Source organism: Aquarana catesbeiana, linkage group LG04, assembly GCF_042186555.1.
Source record: "Aquarana catesbeiana isolate 2022-GZ linkage group LG04, ASM4218655v1, whole genome shotgun sequence".
In the NCBI taxonomy this organism is placed as follows: domain Eukaryota; kingdom Metazoa; phylum Chordata; class Amphibia; order Anura; family Ranidae; genus Aquarana; species Aquarana catesbeiana.
Window position 1 is genome coordinate 191,399,788 of NC_133327.1, and position 20,592 is coordinate 191,420,379.

Genomic DNA, 20,592 nt, shown 5'->3' on the forward strand with positions numbered 1-20,592 from the left:
ACCTTGCTATGGGGGCACCCGAGCCAAGCCGCAGCTCTGTGTATCTATTCAAACACAGAGCCGCAGCCCGGCCCCGCCCTCTCTTTCTCCTGATTGGCTAACTCAGTTTGAGTGACAGCAGCGGGAGCCAATAGCGCTGCCGCTGTGTCTCAGCCTATCAAGAGGGAGAGTCCTGGACTGACGAAGCAATTGTGGACATCGCTGGATAGAGGGGCTCAGGTAAGTATTGGGGGAGGGATCTGCTGCACATAGAAGGTTTTTTATCTTAATGCATAGGATGCATTAAGATGAAAAACCTTCTGACTTTACAACCACTTTAAGTTAGAAGCTGATTGGCTACCATGCACAGCTGCGCCAGATTTTGCACTCTCCAGTTTTAGTAAATCAACCTCAATGTATTAAATTGTGTAGTTTCCTATATTCATGTCATTGATGGTGTTGGTTTAGGCTAAAGGGGTGAAAGGGGGTCCACTTTAATGCCTCCTGACCAAAAAGGCAGTAAAGTGTGGACAACTATCGCAATTGTAAAATTGGATAGAAATATTAGAGGAAGTAATACAAATAGGTCTATGATCTTTGAACAGTCGTGTATGTCAGTGTTATCTGGGGTTTGGGGGGGTCGTGGTTGAGTTCCAGCACCTATTGTTTGAGAAAAAAAAGCCCTGGACATACATGAATAATATATATAAATATGGGAAATAAAGCTGCCTGCTTTATTTTTATTTATTTTTTTAACATTAGGAATGCTTCTATTTAAGTGTTTTTTTTTTAAAGACACTTTTTTTAAATAAATATAAATTTTTTTTATAGAAAAATATTTTTTGTCTGCTTTATTAAACAAGCCCAAATAGCTTCATAAAGTGGTTCACAGGGTCACACATTCTAACACTTTAATAGGACACAGAATAACTTTTTTTTTAATGATAACTTTTAAAAAATATAAATTGCATGTTAGAATAGAATAAGAAAGTCCAGGTTGAACAGGTTGAGCTAGATTTGCAAATGCAAATATTCATAACATAATTTAAGAGCTGCAGAGGAATGTGGACTGTCAAAGAGCTCCAGCTTATACTGTCTTCCTGTGTTAATTTAATGGCACGATTGTCTATTCATACTGGTGCCATGATATAGTGTAACTATTCATATCATACAGAAAAGTAAACAAAGATTTTCCTGAGGCAAGTTTGATGACAAGAACTCCTTCTGCAGAATCACAATATGACTGAGTTTGCGGAAATCACTCTACTGGTGTTTAATATGAATGTATATAATACTAAGGCCACAAACTATATTTAAAGTCTTAAGCCAGCAGACACATAAGCAGAAGATCTCCTGGCAACATCGCTGTAACTGAGAACACACCATGTTGTCAGACTGAAAGATTGTTTTATATGACTATTTTTAGCCAAGACCAAATCTAGTAGCTGCTTTTCTAAGGGGAAGAAAACCAGCAAGGAAAGACCATTATCCCACACATATCAAGCTAGATTAAGAAATAAAATAAAAATTAGCAACATTTATATCAACTTAACCACTTCTCTACTGCCATATTGTAAAAAAAAATGGTGGGGAAGTGGACATTCATTTTGGAGTGTTGTTTATAAATGGCACTTCAGATATACATAGCCAGTGCTATCACAGCGCTGAACAAAAAAAAAGACTGATAATGGAGGGGTACTTTCTGAATCCATTGCATCATTCGTCATGATCAATATTAGTGTTGATATCTTGGCTTTATGTAGTGATTTCATTTCAGGACTTCATTTTAAAATAATATCTGTCCTTTTAATTAGAGTTGCTCTTCAAAGTGTAACTTCCAACTTTGGTGTGGAAAATTGGAGTTTAGAATTTCCAACCCAGAAAAAGGCAGGAATTTAAACTAAGGTTTGCTAAAGTGCTTGCAAAACAATTGGTTGAACTGGAATCAAATTTGAATAAAGCCTATATTTGACTTAGGGTAATAAAGAGAAAAGAGCTCTGGTGTGCATTACCCCATGGGTACCCCCTTGAAAAAAAATCCCATTAGTCTTTCAGTCTAAGCTGCTGCAAGCCTATTTCCAAACAGCCAAGGAATGTTGGACTCCATAACTCGCTGTCCAATGTCCAATTGTGTATAACAAAAAACAAATCTATAAACATGCTTCAATAAAATACATTTTGTGCTACAAAGAAAATGGAATGTGACATGGAAAAGTTAGAGAAAGAAAATGGAGAAAGTTATTAGCAAAGGAGAAACTTTCTAGAATTCTACTTAGAAATAACATTTTGCTATTTATGGAAGCAAACGAAGGATTAATGACATTGTTTAGAACAGGAATTGAAAGGATGGGGTCATAAAAGATACAAAATAGAGGACAGAATAGAAATAAGTGCTAAAGGAGACTATAGTAACTGCTATACATGAAAAGATTGTCCAAAATGCAGAATGTTAGACACAGTATGGAGTATTGGGCATGGTGGAAAAACACTCGCCTTTCTCTTCTGGGACCGGGGGTCAAGTCCAGTTTGATGTCCTAAGTGAAATGAGTTTGCTGGTCTCAGATCAGTTCCCAGAGGGCAGGAGTCCGCATCACAAAACCACCACACATAATTTGGCATAACAGGCAGTCTCTGCTCAGGAGAGGCCCAGGATTGAGCTGGCATGGAGACTGAACTACCTCTCAACCATAAAGAGGGTGCTCCCTCCACATCGGGGTTGAGGTCATCGGTTGGGCAACGTGGGGAAGCTCTCACTGCAGCTGCCTGATTGTAGCTGGCCTGTGAATAAAAAGAGGACTTCAGTTTCCATCCCAGCCAGTCCCTTCACCATCAACATAGTCAAAGAGTGCTTATTACCCAGCCTGTGGCCGAAAATGCAGAGGCAAATCATGGCAAAGGAAAAGTGCAAAGTAAATAGAAATGCAGTACAAACAAAGCATGGAAGAAGGCAGATGGAGCTGGCAAAATGTATGCTACCTTTCTAGAAATATTTATTTTGTTTGGTTTACACATATTGTATATCTTTCCTTTAAATTATTAATTTAATAGGAACATAAAGGAGTTGCTAATAGGGGACCCATCTTACTACAAATTAACTACATATTTTGTGTTTAATACTACAAAGACTACAAATATGTAAGATCCATGAGTCACCTAACAATGTGATGACAATGTATTGATAAGGCCACACTCTAAATGACAACCTGAATCCTATATGCTAAATGTGATCACGCTGCATTTGGAGTCACCAACTTTATGATAAAAGAAAGATTCTACCATTGTTCTTGTGGTTCTAAGTAATCTAATGTGAATATTCAACACTAACAATATAACTTCTATGGAATATACAATATAGAATCTACAGAATAGATTCTAGGGAAGGTCCAAGTTTTTCGTGTGCCTTTCCTAGTATATATTCTGAAGCATTCCATTAGGAGGGCAGTCTGGAGAAGACACTTAGGCAGGCCATAGAATATGCCATTTTCTTTCCTTCCACCATGGGTGGAAGGAAAGAAAATTGCTTAGTTCTCCCATTAACACAATCAGTGTTGATGGGGGAATCCCTCCCACAGCTCTATTGTGTTCTGCCGGCAAAGAGCGTAGTGAACCTTTTCTGCAGGCAGAGCACAATGATTAGTTTACTCAGCTATAGCCAGTGGCACTAATTGTTCCAGAAAAATGCAAAAGGCTGGTTGTACACAAGTTTATTCATAGATTAAGCACCCTGGTTGTACACAAGTCATACATAGGTTGGACTTGATGGACTTGTGCCTTTTTTCAACCTCACCTACTATGTAACTATGTAACATGGATCGAAGTTCAGCCAGCCCCTGCTGAACTGGCCAAATTTTGAGCCATGTATGGCAGGCTTTATTTTAGCAAACTCATTATTGTTGTATTTGAACAAAACCCATATCACCTCATTTAAGTGCCTGAATGTACACTCATGTCCTCTAATATTATTTGTTTATGGGATGTTTTAATCTTATCTTATTGTACAAATCTAAGACTAAATTATCAATGTTCACTGCCTCAAGGAGGAAACCGTGTCTACTAGACATTATTACACAGAGAATCAGTATACACTATACTGATATTTTATCTATAGATAAACAGTGGTGCGACATATCACCAGCTAAATGGGTTTTTCGTCTCTTGGCGAATCTAGTGAAGAGATATCCGAATCAGGGTTCTTTGATGTGTTTCCACGTTGTGGAGTCCCACCCTAGTAGCTATAGCAGGTGGGTCTCATTCTTTTTAATGCAAAATAAATGCATACCTTGTAAGGGCTTGCAGCAGGTGGGTATACTTAACACACCACATGCAGAAGCCAAATAGCCAAATATGGTGAGTGGTATAACTAGCCAATAGCATTTATTTATGTTCTTTGATATGTATTATGATTAGTGACAACATTTCTTTTATTAAGACTTTCCTCACTTTGTTAAATTAGAATTAAAGAAAAGGAAGGAATGTGACAAAGGGAAAAAAAGTGACGAAGCCCTGTAAAAATACTGAACTTCTCACATATGTTCCACAAGCCAGTCAGGAAAGAGAAAATGACAGCAAGAGAAAAAAGGTTGATGGATAATGCTGCATTAGAAAGAGATTATGGTAAGGCAAATGATCCACTGGTGGTATATGGTTATAAGGAAGGAAAAATAACTTAGCATTACAAGGAAAAGCGTTATAATAATATGAGATTTGGAAAAAGAAAAATGTACATGAAAGAGGTGAGAGCAGGCTGCTTCCTGATAAAGAGTGGATGAAGGCAGGAAGATTTAATGAGTCCTCTCAACACCGACAAGCTTAAAAGGCAAGGGCATAGAAAACTACTCCATGGCATTAACATCAAAAACATATGCACAATTAACTTAGTGAACTCTCTCTGGAGACACCAGAAGACAGCAGAATTAATGTTTCTTGCATACTTTACACAAATACTTTTTAGGTTCATTTAAGACATTTATGTCATCATTAGATTTAACATGTGTGAAGAACAATGATGTACAGTAATTAAAGGGAAAAAAAATCAACCTTCATGTGTGTCATTAGCCACTGGATGTGGAAATGGCTGAAGCAAACTTTTAATTTGTTGTTGGCAATGAGTTGTTCTCAGGACAATATGGTCCATGAGTTTCTTTTTTTTTTAACATTTTCTTTTTTGTAAAAGGTAAGGAAGTCCATCAGAAATAGCAACTTTTAACCAGTTTATAATAGACTGGTCATAGATGGAGATACCCTGCTAAGAATGACTGGCAGTGAGACATCCGCTTATTCTTCAATGCGGTTCCATCTACAGCTGTCCTCTGTACAACATTGCTAACAATTGTTAGTGGTGAAATACTAATTAAGTTTCCTATGAAGAAAAAGGAATGATCATCTCCGGATTCAAGTAGATTTTCCAACAATCTTGTTGCAATAATGTGCGTCTCCCATGGATCCTAAATAGCCCAGCACTCATTCAATTGCGTTGTAATGCCTGAATTGGGTATAAAACTGGCAAAGATCAGCCTGTATATGGTTACCGTTCTGGCTGAACTACAGCTAATTTCTGAGTGCACATCATTGTTCTTGACTTATATTATTTCATAAAGAGTTGATAGTCATAGGAAAATTATTAGCTTGATGTCATAACAGACTTTGGAGCAATGCTTAGGCAAAACCAGAGCAATTGTCAGATAGCTAACATCTGTGTCCATTATTACCGGTCATATTTTTTGTTATTGTATTTGCCCTTCTCCCTCTGTTTAGCTATAACAAAAGTTAAAGTATGTCAATTCTCTTTTATGAGTCTTGACTTAAATGTGTTCTCTGCAAAATGTATTCTCAATTCCCCCAAAGGTATTTGGTACATCAAGCCATTGAAGTAAAATAAGCCAAGGTTCAGTAATAAACCATGCATTTATAATATAAAGTATGTTTTCTCCAAAGTAAAAATGCAGTCATTTGAAAACACATAACATCAGCTTATATGCATCATGTGGGATGTTTGATGAGCAGTATAACAAGAATGAGAATTAATTAGGTATTTTAGGATTATTATCCAATGTACAGGCACAAGTATGGTTATTACTGATTTGACAAATCAGCCATAATTTAGTGCATTGGATGTGAGATTCTTGTGTTCTTCCACATGATACATCACCTGTTCATTTAAACAATGGCTTTAATGATAAATGGAAGGAGGGCATAGAATTCACTGGTGGTGTGTATTGCAGTTATGCCTTTAGTCAGCCTATGACATTAATGGCAGTACTGTCAGAGAAGGAACAATGTGTTGCCCATAGCACCATAGCATCCCAATCCAATCCTTTCATGTTCCAGATGTGTTGCTATGAGCAACATATGGGCAACATAGGCTATATGAAACATATCCACTTTTGCTGTGTTAAACTATTATTGTGGCACTAAAAATACACATCAGTGTACTTCTTATAAAAAATCTGCATATTCAAAGTATTTGTGCAGATTTTACAATGGTTAACTAAAGTCATAACGCTTTTTCACAGTAAGAAATAGAGAACAATAACCAAAATCAATTAAAATGCATCAGAAATCAACATTACGTGTAGTTTCCTGTAATTTTGTTAACCAGGAGTAATCCCTTTATTCAATCTCTAAATAGCAAACTGGAAGTTATTAAAGCCAAGATTAACAATTAATGAACAAGCTTTTTTACTTGTCTGGGGTTTTTGTGACAATCTAGTTAAGCAGTGACTTTTCTTATGAAACTGACAATGTGTATTATTTTTGGGGGGTTATTCCTTTCCTTCAGCTAACCAAAAAAGCAGAGAACGAGGCTTGCATATGTTTTTATGTGTAATGAATACATGTTAAATAATATTATACAAAGGCCATACCTCTAGTCTGTCTGTTCTCATTAGCTTCTGTGCAGCGGCTGCTGCGGCTGATGGCATAGCTACTCCGGGGCTCCCAGCGACAAGCATTGGTGCAGAAGGAAGAATTTCAGCAGGTAAAAGACCCGGTGAGACAGGACCCAGGTATGGGTTAAAGGCTGTTGCATTTGTGGCTAGGCTTGGTGCGACTGAAAACATTGGCTGAAAAAAACAATAAATTATATGACTCTACACAATCAATAAATTGCTTAAAGTGGAATTATTTTTTTATATAATTGCATGTATGAGGGTATAACAGGTCAGTTTTATAGAGGGCATACATTCCTTAAATGCAATTACATACACATTTTTTACAAATTACATAAGCATTTGTTGTACGTACTTCTTTAATATTTTGCAAACAAGCCTAATTTATCCCTTTAATGGGTAGTTTTCCAATTTCAGTGGCACTAATATCCATATTCCGTGGTGTTTAAAGGTTAGCCCATCCAAACTGAATTTCTGATATATGGCTAAATCAGTTGTAATAATTTAGTTGAAACTCTGAGGAGATTAATTCCGGTAAATCAACCAATATTTTAAAATAATTGTTTAAATTAAAGTACAAAAATTGGCATGGAGTGTTGAAATCTCAACTGGGAAGCTGTAAAAATTTGATTTTAATTCTATTATTTTGAGCTGGTTAGGTAGAGATGAGCTGGCGCAGTGTATTGAAACTTTTTTTTTTTTTTCCAACATTCCCTTACCAGAGAGTGTTGGTGGAAAAAATTACCAAAGGATCCCATGGTCCCCCTAAATCATTATTCCCTGCTGAATTTGCCATAGAAAAAAATTTAAAAAAAGTATCCAGATGGTACTGGTTGCTTGAATCCAACTCCTTATCCTTACATATCACGTACTCATTACTTGTATAAACTTCTTCAAGTAAAAGACATTTAATACAAGCTACAGCCTTGATGCTCTATTTGCAAAGCATTCGTAGCTCTCTACTAAGCATGCCCATTGCCCAGCAGTAGCTGTTCAGCTGTTTAATGTCTCTGAAGGGTGGTCTATACAATGTTTTGTGAACTAAAACTTGAAGGGAGTGTGCCACTTCCGATCATTTAGGGGTGGGTGTGTGTGATCTCAAAAGCTGAAAGTCGGGAAACCAAGTTATACTCTCTTTACAGCATCAAACTAAGTAACAGCAGAGAACATAATAAAATAAATTAAATAAAGCAAATTTGCGTAAGTCATTATGCCTTTCATTTCATAAGACAAAGAGCAATGTGAAATTACATATAGTTACAAAAGAGCTGGAATAGAATGAGCCAGAATGTCTGATAGAACAAGTGTTTTATGTTATCCTAAAATCTTTACCGACAACTGAAATCCTTGTTAGGGATGTTGTGATGTTTTATGCATAGTTACCATAATGACACATTGGGAGTAAACAAAGCTGAAGAAAGTATGGTGACCTTTTGGTTGTTCCGTTGTAAAATGCTTGCTCACGGATTTTTCTGTTGAGACTGCTAGTTCTCCCAAAGCAGAATAGTATAATATTGAACTTTATTATTTTTTATCAATTTTAAACATGAAAGACTAATTGGTAGACCACCCCATTTTATGCTTGCCTCTTTTTACTTAACATTCGTGCCAGCAGTGGCTTATGTCCTCACAACATTGGCCATTAGTCAAACAGGGGTTTACTTACTACAAGTGGAGAGTGCAATATCTGGTGCAGCTGTGCATGGTAGCCAATCAGCTTCTAATTTCAACTAGTTCTGTGCAGAGCTGTGCCAGATTTTTTTTCAATACCAACAATTGATTTTATTGTAGAATAGGAATAACAGGAAATACACATACAACAACTTGTACATAGCGAATAACAAAACAGTGCAATCAGCTCTATAATAACACTTTTTGTTCTGGTATATGGCCAGTGGCCCAGTTGGGGACATTCAGATCATGTCATTTTAGATTGTCTCAGTCATGTTTCACATGCGAATAGTGTAACAACTTAACATAAGGCTATCAAAACTATGTGTGTGTAACATTACTAGCTACTCTTGAGTCGTGAGTCTATACAACCACAAATCCATACTCTGACCAGGCTTCCCTTTTTCTGTTATAATTCCACCAAACCTTCTGCTCTTGTATAAATTCCTTCCACCAAAATAGGTACTACAGGCAGAAGGCCCACCTTCTGCCTGTAGTACCTATTTTGGTGGAAGGAATTTATAGAAGAGTCATTCTTGATTGAGGTGCCTAGGTTACTTTGCTGACCAGAGACTTTTATAAGAGAATTTGTCATACATACCCCTGCAAAGTTGGAGAATATAGAAATCCAGTGTATTCAAATGGAGGATCATCCTTGTGATGAATATCTGCGGATCAAGTTGTCGTGTGATCCATTGAGGGTTGGAAAGCCTCAGAATTTTGAGACACTGGCGATTGTGTGTCCTTGGCTGCCAGGGCCTACAGGAAGTTTGTTGATTGTAGGGACCAACACAGATCTGGTGAAGCAGTTGCTAGTCTTTTTTGTCCCCAGATGTGATCTCTTACCCTTAGTGTCTGCAGGAGGGCCAGAAGTGTCTCCCTCCCCCATAGTGGATGAAGAAGGATCCACAGTAGAAGCAAAAGAGACTGATCTGCAGGAGGCAGAAGCAGTCAAACAGGAAGAAGAGGACAGTGAGCCTACTGTGCCAGAGCCACTGGAACAGAGGAAATGAAGAGTCATTCCCCATTTCACGAGACCGACCTGTGGTGTGTTAGGTGAGAGCTCAGAAGTTATCCTCTCCCCTCGAGGGACTCTTGAAATGCCTGACCTGTTCATCTCTGCTTTGGTGAAGGGCAACCCTGACTCCCCCCTTGGCACAACTGGTAGAGTCATCCCTATAAAGAGTGGCATGTAGGCAGACCTCCCTTCCTATGTTAATTGGAGGGAGGTTCCCCTGCCAGGTTCTTGCAAAAATGAAAATAGTTGTTTCATGTGTACATTAACCTGTTTCCTTCCGCAAGTTTCACATTCAGATTAACCTGTATGGAACTACAAGAGCCAGCAGCCAGCGCTGGAGAAAAAGGAACTAGAGACTCCATTTTGCTGATCTGAGGAGATTTCTCAGAGGACATGAGGCAGAGGAAGAGATTAGACCTAGGGGAGAGGTGCTGCCTCCCAGGCCAGTCCACTGCATGATTTCAGGCATCCACAGCCAGTCGGGACATCCAGCCTGAAAGAGCGGGATCCCAAGTGCATATTCAAATGCACCTGCACTGATGGTGTGAAGCGTTCTAGTGTGAGGTGACCAGTCAGGTCACTAGAAGAGCCTGCCTGTTCCAGGATGTTCATTTGGGCCTTGACTGCAGGATTGGGTGAGAGGGCTTGCAGAAAACAAGGACACTGCACACAGATAGAGTTGTATGGACACTGTATACAGACATCATTGCCATTAGTCACCTTGCTGACACCTGTAGTGCCGCAGGACCATTCAAGGCCATTCAAGTACAGAGACACTGTATACAGACACCATTGTCCTTTCACCTTGCTGAGGAAGATCCTGCATTTTTTACTTGATAATCTGGGCCAGTTGTGTTCTTTGGCCCTGTTATTAAGGAGTTTAAGTGCACCAATGAGAGTGGCTAGCTGAAGATACAGAGACTCATCCTTCTTCAAAGGGACTGAAGTTACTAGTGCCATTGGGCCCGAACTCACATACTCAGGGCTCTGTATATGCAGTGGTTGTGTGGGACAGTTTACTTGGGGCCTGATCCAAGCTGGGCTTGTGGTCTCAGGAGACAGAAGAGAGAAGTCTGACATAAAGAGGATCAGTATTCTGCTCTCCTCCTGTCTGGACTCAAATGGCCACATTTGAGTAGAGGTAACCAATCCGATATAAAATGTCATATTGTGATTTATTTGCCATTTAAGTGTGCCTCTGCTTTTGGGGTTATTCTCAGGTTTGGAATCCTCTGAAAGCAGGCTGAATGTAGTATTGAGCTATATTGCTCTTAATCTCAGTTATTGCTCTCCAGTTGATTACTTGAATTTATATATATATATATATATATATATATATATATACACATACATATATATACAATATATATATATATATATATATATATATATATATATATATATACACTGTTACTGTCTGTTACCACAGAAATATTGCAGTAAAGACGATTTCTGTGTTTTATCATAACGTGTGTGTTTATTATGGTCATTGCACTTACACTATTACCAGGTGTGCCAAGAGGGGCAGGGACTGTTATTGGGGTTGAGAGGCAGAGTACGCAACAAACATACTTAAGCGGCTCCTGTGGGGGAAGCGCTACATAGGAAAGGCATTTGCAGTACTCACAACTCGGCTTCTGTCCAGAAAGGAGTGTGCCATCAGATTGAAGTCCCCGCCAACTATAAGGTGAGGGGAGAGATATTTATCTAGGATCTGGAAAAAAGATTTAAAAAAGGTTGCTTGAGAATTATTAGGAGCATACACATTGGCTATAGTAACTGCCTTACCCTGTAAGGAGCCTTGGAGAATTATAAATCTGCTCAACGGGTCCCTATATACATGTTGAACATCTAATAAGACAGTATTCTTAATAAATATCGCTACTCCCCGAGATCTAGACCTGAAGGTGGTGAAGTAACTCTGCCTAAATGATCTGTCAAAATAAATAGGGTAATTGGATTCTGAAAAGTGTGTCTCCTGAAGTAGTAAGATATCTGTCCCCAGGTATTTGTATGCTCTAAAGGCTTTCTTTCTCTTATGTGGGGAATTAAAGCCTCTAATATTATGTGAAATTACCTTGATACCCATTGCATATCTGAGGGAAAACTAACAAGCACCCAGGTGGGATAAGATGTCGGGGAGTGGTCCGACGTCTGTAACCACAGTCAGGATCAAACATGTATCTTAGCATAAGCGTGACAACAATAATTATGAGCAGCAATCTATAATTATAGATAGAATTTTGTGTAATACCCTTAGAGACATAAATCGGGACAAAACTGAAAAATAAAAACAAGAGAACAGAGAAAAACATGAGTCCAACGTCAAATGGAGTCGGGGGGAGAGAATCCTCTCCAACAAAAAAACACATCACTGTATGAGGACAGTAATGTCCAAACCTATTTTCAATCATATAGAAAAAACTACAGTACTCAAATTGAAAGGCTACAGGGGACCTTTCAGGAGATCCATCTCTGTAGAAAAAGGGACCTAAACCAGCTCTCCAAAACGGTAGGATAGCAGCCTAGGCTCTATGCTATCTTGTAGTAAGAGTAGGGGGTCAATCAAGCGGGCACCTTGTGGATTCACGGGCTGCAGGGAACACAAAGAAAATAAAATGGGGGGGGGAGAAAGTGACTTCCCATCCCCATTATATAGTGAGATAATGGTGACATGCCAACGGGCAAAGTATCTATCCAAACAGATGGGTCCAGAAACTAAACAGGGTAAAGAGTGATCATATCAGTTTTCAGCAGGTTTAGTGGTGACGTTGTAGGTAGTGCTATTGTGGGGGACATGTAGTTTGAAGGGGATTCCCCACCTGTAGCGAATCCTTGCAGCTAGTAGTACCAAGGTGATCTCTTTCATCTTGCAGCGTTTATCAAGCGTGTCAGGGGATAGGTCAGGGTATATTTGAATCTTGATCCCGTCCAACAATATGTATTATAATTATATATTATAATTATAATATAAGTAAGAAGGCTCCGAGTATCTCCTCTTTAATAAGGTAATCTTTAAGGCACAATACTATATCCCTTGGTGGCTTCTCATCTGGTGGCTTGGGGCGTAGAGCCCTGTGAATTCGGTCACAAGCAAAGGAAGCTGCAGGGGACTCTGGAAGCAAGAACTTGAACAGTCTCTGAACTGCTGGGAGTAAGTCAGTGACCGATTCAGGAACCCCCCTCACTCTCAGGATATTGCGTCTATTTCTGTTGTCCAGATGCTCCAGGTGAGCTTGGAGTTGAGAGACGGTATATGAGAGTGACTGCGGAGGTCAGTATAAGCTAACTGCAGCTCATCATGTTTGGTCTCAAGGAGATCTGTTCTGCCCCTCAAGGATGCTAACTCCTACGGCAAAGTGCTGGTAGACATATAGAGTTCCGACTGGATCTTCTCTGCCAGTTTAGTATACATAGATGCCAGGCTGTGATCTAAGTCCGCTTTTGTAAACTGGACCGGGTATTTGCTGCCACCTGATGAGTGAGCTGGAGAGGCCGCAGGGCTGTGTTTTAAGGCCTGTACATCCGACGACTAGGTGCCATCTTGAGGCATCCTGGTCTGCTCCCGGACCCGGAAAAGATAGTACGTTAAGGACCTTTGCGCTGGTTTCCGGCTACAGGACCTGGATGTCGGCATGCACCGGGTATTCCCCCAGGGGTGCGGGTGTCTGAGGAAACAGAATAAAGGCTCGATGGCCCTGGGGAAGGTGCGGAAGTCCCCTCTGTACTCGGAACTCTGCCTTCTAGCGACCATCCAGCTTTGTGCCACGCATGCACCCCCGCTGTGCCAAATTTTGCACTCTCCAGTTTTAATAAATCAATCCCACAGTCTTTTTTTTTTGCCCATCCAGCCAAAAACAAACTTTCCTCTCAAATTGTACCCCAAAGACGCAGTAGATTGATCCGTACTTCTTTCTCTGGTGACAAATATAAAATTTGATTTTTTATCACCTATTGGCCACCAGGACAAATAGAGAAGGTGACATGGACAGCAAAAAAAAAAAACCTGACAGGGGATCTGTATTCAAAACAAAAAAAAAATGTTTGTTTATAGACTATAAACTCCACCCAGTATAAGTAGGGTTGCCACCTCATCCCTTTAAACCCGAACACATATTAATTACACAGGTTCTGTGGCTGACTAAGGTGGTAATTAAACTTACTTGGTGCCTTATCTGCATTAAATTAGCCTTCAGAACCTGTGTAATTCATATGTGTTCGGGTTTAAAGGGGTGAGGTGGCAACTCTAAGTATAAGCCTTTATTACTTTATATTCTTCTTTTCTGGAGTAGCTGTGGCAATCATAGCAACTCCATATTTCAGCAGCTCGAGTTTTAATACATTTCTCTCAAAGTATTTTATGATCTATTTATAAATGAGGTTTCTTATATTTTGTATTAGTTTGAATTCACATTTAAAGTGTTACTAAACCCACAACAGTAAAATCAGTCTGTTTATTTAGTAAAGCATGCTTGTTATACTCATTGTGGAAGTGGTTAATCCTACGCATTGTGTAAAAAAGCTGTTTAATCTTCTCTGATTCTTCCCTTCTCTTCCAGTGTCCCCAATCCATCTCCTGATAGTACTGAGCTTTGGAGGCACTCTGCACATGATCAGTTTTGTGTGTTTTGCTAGAGAGCTTTTTTCTGGGGGGGAGGGTGCATATGATTAGCACAGGGCCAATTAGCACTGTCCAAATAGAGGGTCAGGAGTCATGCAGCCATATGGGACAGTCAGAGGATAAGGAAACTTCCTACAGGCTTTAACCAGTGCTTGGTTAAAGCCTGTAGGAAGTAAAAAAATTTGCATTTTTTTTTTTCTTAAGAACCCGCAGAGCATTGCAACCGCAATCAACAGATCGCAGGTGCAATGTCAGGTTCCTGCAGACTCTCAGTACAGTGATCTGCCTGTACCCACCAGACAGTTACTGAAGAACAGGAAGAATCAATGAACTATGAGAGCGCTCACCAGCACCCAAACATTTCATTGAGAATTACAAGTAGGGATGAGCTTCGTGTTCGAGTCGAACCCATGTTCGTCTCGAACATCGTATGTTCGGTCGTTCGCTGAATTACGAATGATATGGGCAGTTTGCGCCAAATTCGAGTGGCGCGTCACGGTCCATAATTCACTGCGGCAGTGCATTGCTGGCTAATGATTGGCCAAGCATGCACTATGACCCGCATGCTTGGCCAATCACAGCGCTGTGTGTACAGAGAGCCATAATTGGCCAAAGCCAAGGAGGCTTTGGCCAATTATGGCTCAGGGGGTTTAGCACGTCTGCCCTGTGTAGTGTGTTCCGGCTTGAGAGAGAGATAGTGTCATTTGATTTAAGTTAGATAGATTAGGCAGGTCGAGTCAGTTAGCTGCACTTAAAGTGTATTGTGTATATATATATATGCATCCCAGGTGTTATATATATATATATATATATATATATATATATATATATTGTATTCAGTTTAGCTAGATCCTGTTCTTCTCTTCCTAATATACTAACAGGCAGGCAGATGTTTTTACAGTATTTCCTGTTACTGTACTGTGTACCCTGCACAGTTGCACCTACAGTATAGATACCTGCAGCCAGGTGCTTGAGAAGGCTCTTGAAATATTTCCAGTTACTGTACTGTGTAACACGCACAGTTGCACCTACAGTATAGCTACTTGCAGCCAGGTGCTTGTGTAGGCTCTTTGAAGTATTTCCAGTTACTGTACTGTGTATCCTGCACAGTTGCACCTACAGTATAGCTACCTGCAGCCAGGTGCTTGTGTAGGCTCTTGAAGTATTTTCAGTTACTGTACTGTGTACCCCGCACAGTTGCACCTACAGTATAGCTACCTGCAGCCAGGTGCTTGTGTAGGCTCTTTGAAGTATTTCCAGTTACTGTACTGTGTACCCTGCACAGTTGCACCTACAGTATAGCTACCTGCAGCCAGGTGCTTGTGTAGGCTCTTGAAGTATTTTCAGTTACTGTACTGTGTACCCCGCACAGCTGCACCTACAGTATAGCTACCTGCAGCCAGGTGCTTGTGTAGGCTCTTTGAAGTATTTCCAGTTACTGTACTGTGTACCCTGCACAGTTGCACCTACAGTATAGCTACCTGTAGCCAGGTGTTTTTGTAGGCTCTTTGAAGTATTTCCAGTTACTGTACTGTGTACCCCGCACAGTTGCACCTACAGTATAGCTACCTGCGCCAGGTGCTTGTGTAGGCTCTTGAAGTATTTCCAGTTACTGTACTGTGTACCCTGCACAGTTGCACCTACAGTATAGCTACCTGTAGCCAGGTGCTTTTGTAGGCTCTTTGAAGTATTTCCAGTTACTGTACTGTGTACCCCGCACAGTTGCACCTACAGTATAGCTACCTGCGCCAGGTGCTTGTGTAGGCTCTTGAAGTGTTTCCAGTTACTGTACTGTGTACCCCGCACAGTTGCACCTACAGTATAGCTACCTGCAGCCAGGTGTTTGAGTAGGCTCTTGAAGTATTTCCAGTTACTGTACTGTGTACCCCGCACAGTTGCACCTACAGTATAGCTACCTGCAGCCAGGTGCTTGTGTAGGCTCTTGAAGTATTTCCAGTTACTGTACTGTGTACCCCGCATGGTTTCACCTACAGTATAGCTACCTGCAGCCAGGTGCTTGTGTAGGCTCTTTGAAGTATTTCCAGTTACTGTACTGTGTACCCCGCACAGTTGCACCTACAGCATAGCTACCTGCAGCCAGGTGCTTGTGTAGGCTCTTGAAGTATTTCCAGTTACTGTACTGTGTACCCCACATAGTTGCACCTACAGTATAGCTACCTGAAGACAAGTGCAGGTGCTATCATACTAATAATACTACAGGTAGGCAGTTGATTCTGCTAGCTGCAGTATAATTGGTATACATATATACATCCCAGTTTTGTGCAGCTCACTGCAGGCCAATAGTATGTCTGGAAAGCCAACAAGGAGAGGCAGACAGTCACAAACCAATAAAAGAGGGCAAGCAGGCTCTGTGTCTAGAGGCAACAGTGCTGGTCGTGGACACGGTGCATCCTCAACAGGACGTGGCCGTGGGACACGCTTGGCCTTTTTTTCGTCAGATGGCTGTGTTGAGCCGCAACATGTGGAAGACTTGGTCGAGTGGATGACCAAGCCGTCCTCATCGTCCTCATCCTCTCTCACCCAGACTCAGGGTACTTTGTCTGGCAAAGCAGCTGCCAACGCGGCCTCTTCCCTTGGCTCAATGGCATCAGTGACTCCTTCCCTAGCCCCACCATGTCCCCCTGAGGAGACCCTTGAACTGTTTGACCACAGTGTTGGGTACATGCTCCAGGAGGATGCCCAGCATTTTAAGGCTCCGATGATGGTACTCAGCTGGAGGAAGGCAGTAACGTGAGCCCAGACAGATGGGATGCCCAAGAAAGACAGCAATCTAGCAGTCATGTTCCCCCTGCTGCAGCATACTGTCAGGTTTGCTCCAGTGATGAGGAGGGAGGGGATGATGAGGTCACTGACTCCACGTGGGTGCCTGATAGGAGAGAGGAGAAGGAGGAGGAGGAGGCATATCACCAACGAGGCACTGCATCACACCGCAGAGCTCCGCATGTGCAGGGCACTGCTGTCTCTGCGCGTTATTCCAAAAGTTCTTTGGTGTGGGTCTTTTTTCAGATCCCACTGCTGCTATTTGCAACATATGTCTCAAGCGTATCTCGCGTGGCCAAAACATCTCCCGCTTGGGCACCACATGCTTGACCAGACATATGTTGACCTGCCATGCAGTTCGTTGGCAAGCGTACCTAAAAGACCCACACCAAAGAACAAAGAAGACCTCTCCTTGCTCCTCATCAGCTGGGATCTTCAACCCCACTATACCTTCAGTCCTCTCTGAGATCTGCACTGAGAGGAATGAAGGTGTAGAATTAGTTGTGTCACAGCCAAGTACTTGCAATCTACTATCGGTACACCGATGTCAGATTGTACCAGGCAAATTTCCCTGCTCCAGCTGCTGCACCACCAAAAGAAGTTCGCTCCCAGCCATCCACATGCCCAGCAGTTGAATGCTTGCTTGGCAAAATTGCTAGCACTGCAACTGCTACCTTTTCAGTTGGTAGACTCTGCCCCCTTTTGTGAGTTTGTGGAATGTGCGGTTCCTCAGTGGCAGGTACCCAAACGCCACTTTTTCTCACGGAAGGCGATTCCGGCTCTCTACCGGCATATGGAAGGCAATGTCTTGGCCTCGCTGGACAGGGCGGTCAGCGGTAAGGTGCATATTACCGCTGACTCATGGTCCACCAGGCATGGACAGGGACGTTACCTAAGTTTCACAGCGCATTGGGTGACTCTGCTGCCAGCTGGGAAGGATGCAGGATAAGGTGCAGTAGTGTTGGAGGTTGTTCCGCCACCATGCCTCCAAAATGCCAGTACTGGTGATTCTGACACACCTCTCTCCTCCACCCCCTCCTCTTCCTCCATGGCCTCTTCCTGTGCTTTGTCCTCGGAACCAGCGGTGCTCCGTAGGCGTTCAAGGGGCTACGCAAGTACGCAGGCTAAAAGATGCCATGCGGTGCTTGAGCTGGTGTGCTTGGGGGACAGGAGCCACACTGGGTCAGAGATTCTGTCAGCTCTGCAGGGGCAGGTTCAAAGGTGGTTGACGCCACGCCAACTTAAGGCAGGAATGGTGGTTTGCGACAATGGCACCAACCTCCTCTCCGCCCTCCGACAGGGACAACTGACCCATGTGCCCTGTTTGTGTTGTCACGTCCCTAACTTGGTGGTGCAGCGGTTCTTGGGCAGGTACCCGGGCTTACAGGATGTCCTGAGGCAGGCCAGGAAAGTCTGTGTGCATTTCCGCCAGTCATATAATGCCAGTGCCAGTAACCTGTCCAAGAACCGCCTAATCTGTGACATGCCCACCAGGTGGAACTCAACGTTGGCCATGCTGCAGCAGCTGCACATGCAGCAGAGGGCCATCAATGAGTACCTGTGCGACTATGGCACCAGGACTGGGTCAGGGGAGCTTGTTTTTTTTCCCCACGCCAGTGGGCCATGATCAGGGATGCATGCACTGTCCTGTCACCATTTGAGGAGGCCACGAGGATGGTGAGCAGTGACAGTGCATGCATCAGTGACACTGTCCCTCTTGTCCACCTGTTGGAGCACACGCTGCGTGGAATAATGAACAGGGCACTTGAGGCAGAACAGAGGCAGGAAGGACTTCCTTAACTCTCAAGGCCCCCTTTATCCAGACAGTGTTCCTGCGTGCCCGCCGATCACACAGGAAGAGGACGAGGAGGAGGAGGAGGATTGTGTCAGCATGGAGGTGGAGCCTGGCACTCAGCATCAGCAGCAGTCTTTAAGGGATCATTTACACTCCCAAGAAACCCATGGACTTGTACATGGCTAGGAGGAGGTGGCTGCGGATCATGTCGTCCTTAGTGACCCAGAGGACTGTGGACCGAATCCTCAGCAAACCTACGCTGCATGGCCTCCCTGATCCTGCAAAGCCTGCAGAAGGATCCTCGTATTCGTGGTATCAAGGAGAGGGATCAATACTGGCTGACAACCCTCCTTGATCCACATTACAAGGGTAAGGTTGCGGACCTTATCTTGCCATCACAGAGGGAGCAGAGGATGAAACATCTTCAGGAGGCCTTGCAGAAACGTCTGTGCAACGTGTTCCCGGAGACTAGGAGGTTACAAACTCCTGTTCCTGGACAACGTGTTGCTGAGGCTTCGGTCAGTCAAAGAAGGAGCGGTGGAGAAAGTGGCCGTCTGACCGATGCGTTCAGACAATTTTTTTGTCCGCAGCCCCAAGGTTTGATCGGTTCCAGCAACCATCGCCAGAGTCTGTTTTACATGGTGCAGGAATACCTAGGGGCAAGATCTGACTTGGACACCTTTCCCACCGAAAGGGTTACTGGGTCTTGAGGATGGATCACTGGCCAGAGCTTGCACAGTATGCAATTGAGCTACTGGCCTGGCCTGTCCTGCACAGTATGCAATTGAGCTACTGGCCTGTCCTGCATCCAGCGTTCTTTCGGAACGCACATTCAGTGCTGCTGGAGGCTTTGTAACCGATCACAGGGTGCATCTGTCCACCGACTCAGTCGATCGACTGACCTTCATAAAAATGAATCAGTCTTGGATCACCACCAGCTATCAAGCACCCGATGCTGATGTAACCGAATAATTTTTTTTGAAATGTCAGATCCCTTCAAGACTGCCTATGCTGATGCTGAGTGACTATCCTGTTATGCTAAGTGATTATCCTCTTCCTCCTCAATGATCATGCTGATAGCTTGTAAGAACATTTTTGGTTCTGGGCACCGCCACCAGTGGCTAAAGCCCAATTTTTCAGCCCCTGTTTAACAGGGGCGTGTAATTACAATTTTTGATGCAATATTTTGCAGGAGGGTTCGTTTCTGCGCTCAACTAGAGAATCTGTGAGGGGTTGCAGTGTTGTGGCACCAGCACCAGTGCCTAAGGCCCAATTCTTCAGCCCCTGTTTAACAGGGGCGTGTAATTAAAATTTTTGATGCAATACTTTGCAGCAGGGCTCATTCCTGCTCTCCAACTAGAGTATCTGTGAGGGCTTGCAGTGTTGTGGCACCAGCACCAGTGCCTAAGGCCCAATTTTTCTGCCCTTGTTCAACAGGGAAGTGTAATTACAATTTTTGATGCAATACTTTGCCGCAGGGCTCGTTTCTGCGCTCCAACTAGAGTATCTGTGAGGGGTTGCAGTGTTGTGGCACCAGCACCAGTGCCTAAGGCCCAATTTTTCAGCCCCTGTTTAACAGGGGCGTGTAAATACAATTTTTGATGCAATACTTTGCAGCAGGGCTCGTTCCTGCGCTCCAACTAGAATATCTGTGAGGGGTTGCAGTGTTGTGGCACCAGCACCAGTGCCTAAAGCCCAATTTTTCTGCCCTGTTCAATAGGGACACGTAATTACAATTATTGATCTAATATTTCACAGCAGGGCCCATTCCAGTGCCCACCAAGAGTAACTGTGAGGACTTACAGTGTTGTGGCACCAGCACCACCACCACCACCACCAA

At 42.6% G+C, this 20,592-nt stretch overlaps 1 protein-coding gene across 28 annotated transcripts in view; it reads right to left on the minus strand.

The window, feature by feature from the left end:
* MBNL1 (muscleblind like splicing regulator 1) overlaps positions 1-20,592 on the minus strand; it is a 289,440-nt gene that overhangs the window by 37,193 nt on the left and 231,655 nt on the right. For 14 of the 28 annotated variants that reach the window (XM_073626033.1, XM_073626017.1, XM_073626023.1 and 11 more), the window contains 3 exons: positions 11,183-11,269; positions 6,843-7,040; positions 2,473-2,757 (listed from right to left, as the gene is read on the minus strand). In XM_073626033.1, the coding sequence (XP_073482134.1) occupies positions 2,473-2,757; positions 6,843-7,040; positions 11,183-11,269 (570 nt within the window). The remainder of the gene's footprint in view (positions 1-2,472; positions 2,758-6,842; positions 7,041-11,182; positions 11,270-20,592) is intronic. The other 14 variants (XM_073626034.1, XM_073626035.1, XM_073626038.1 and 11 more) reach the window with 3 other exon arrangements.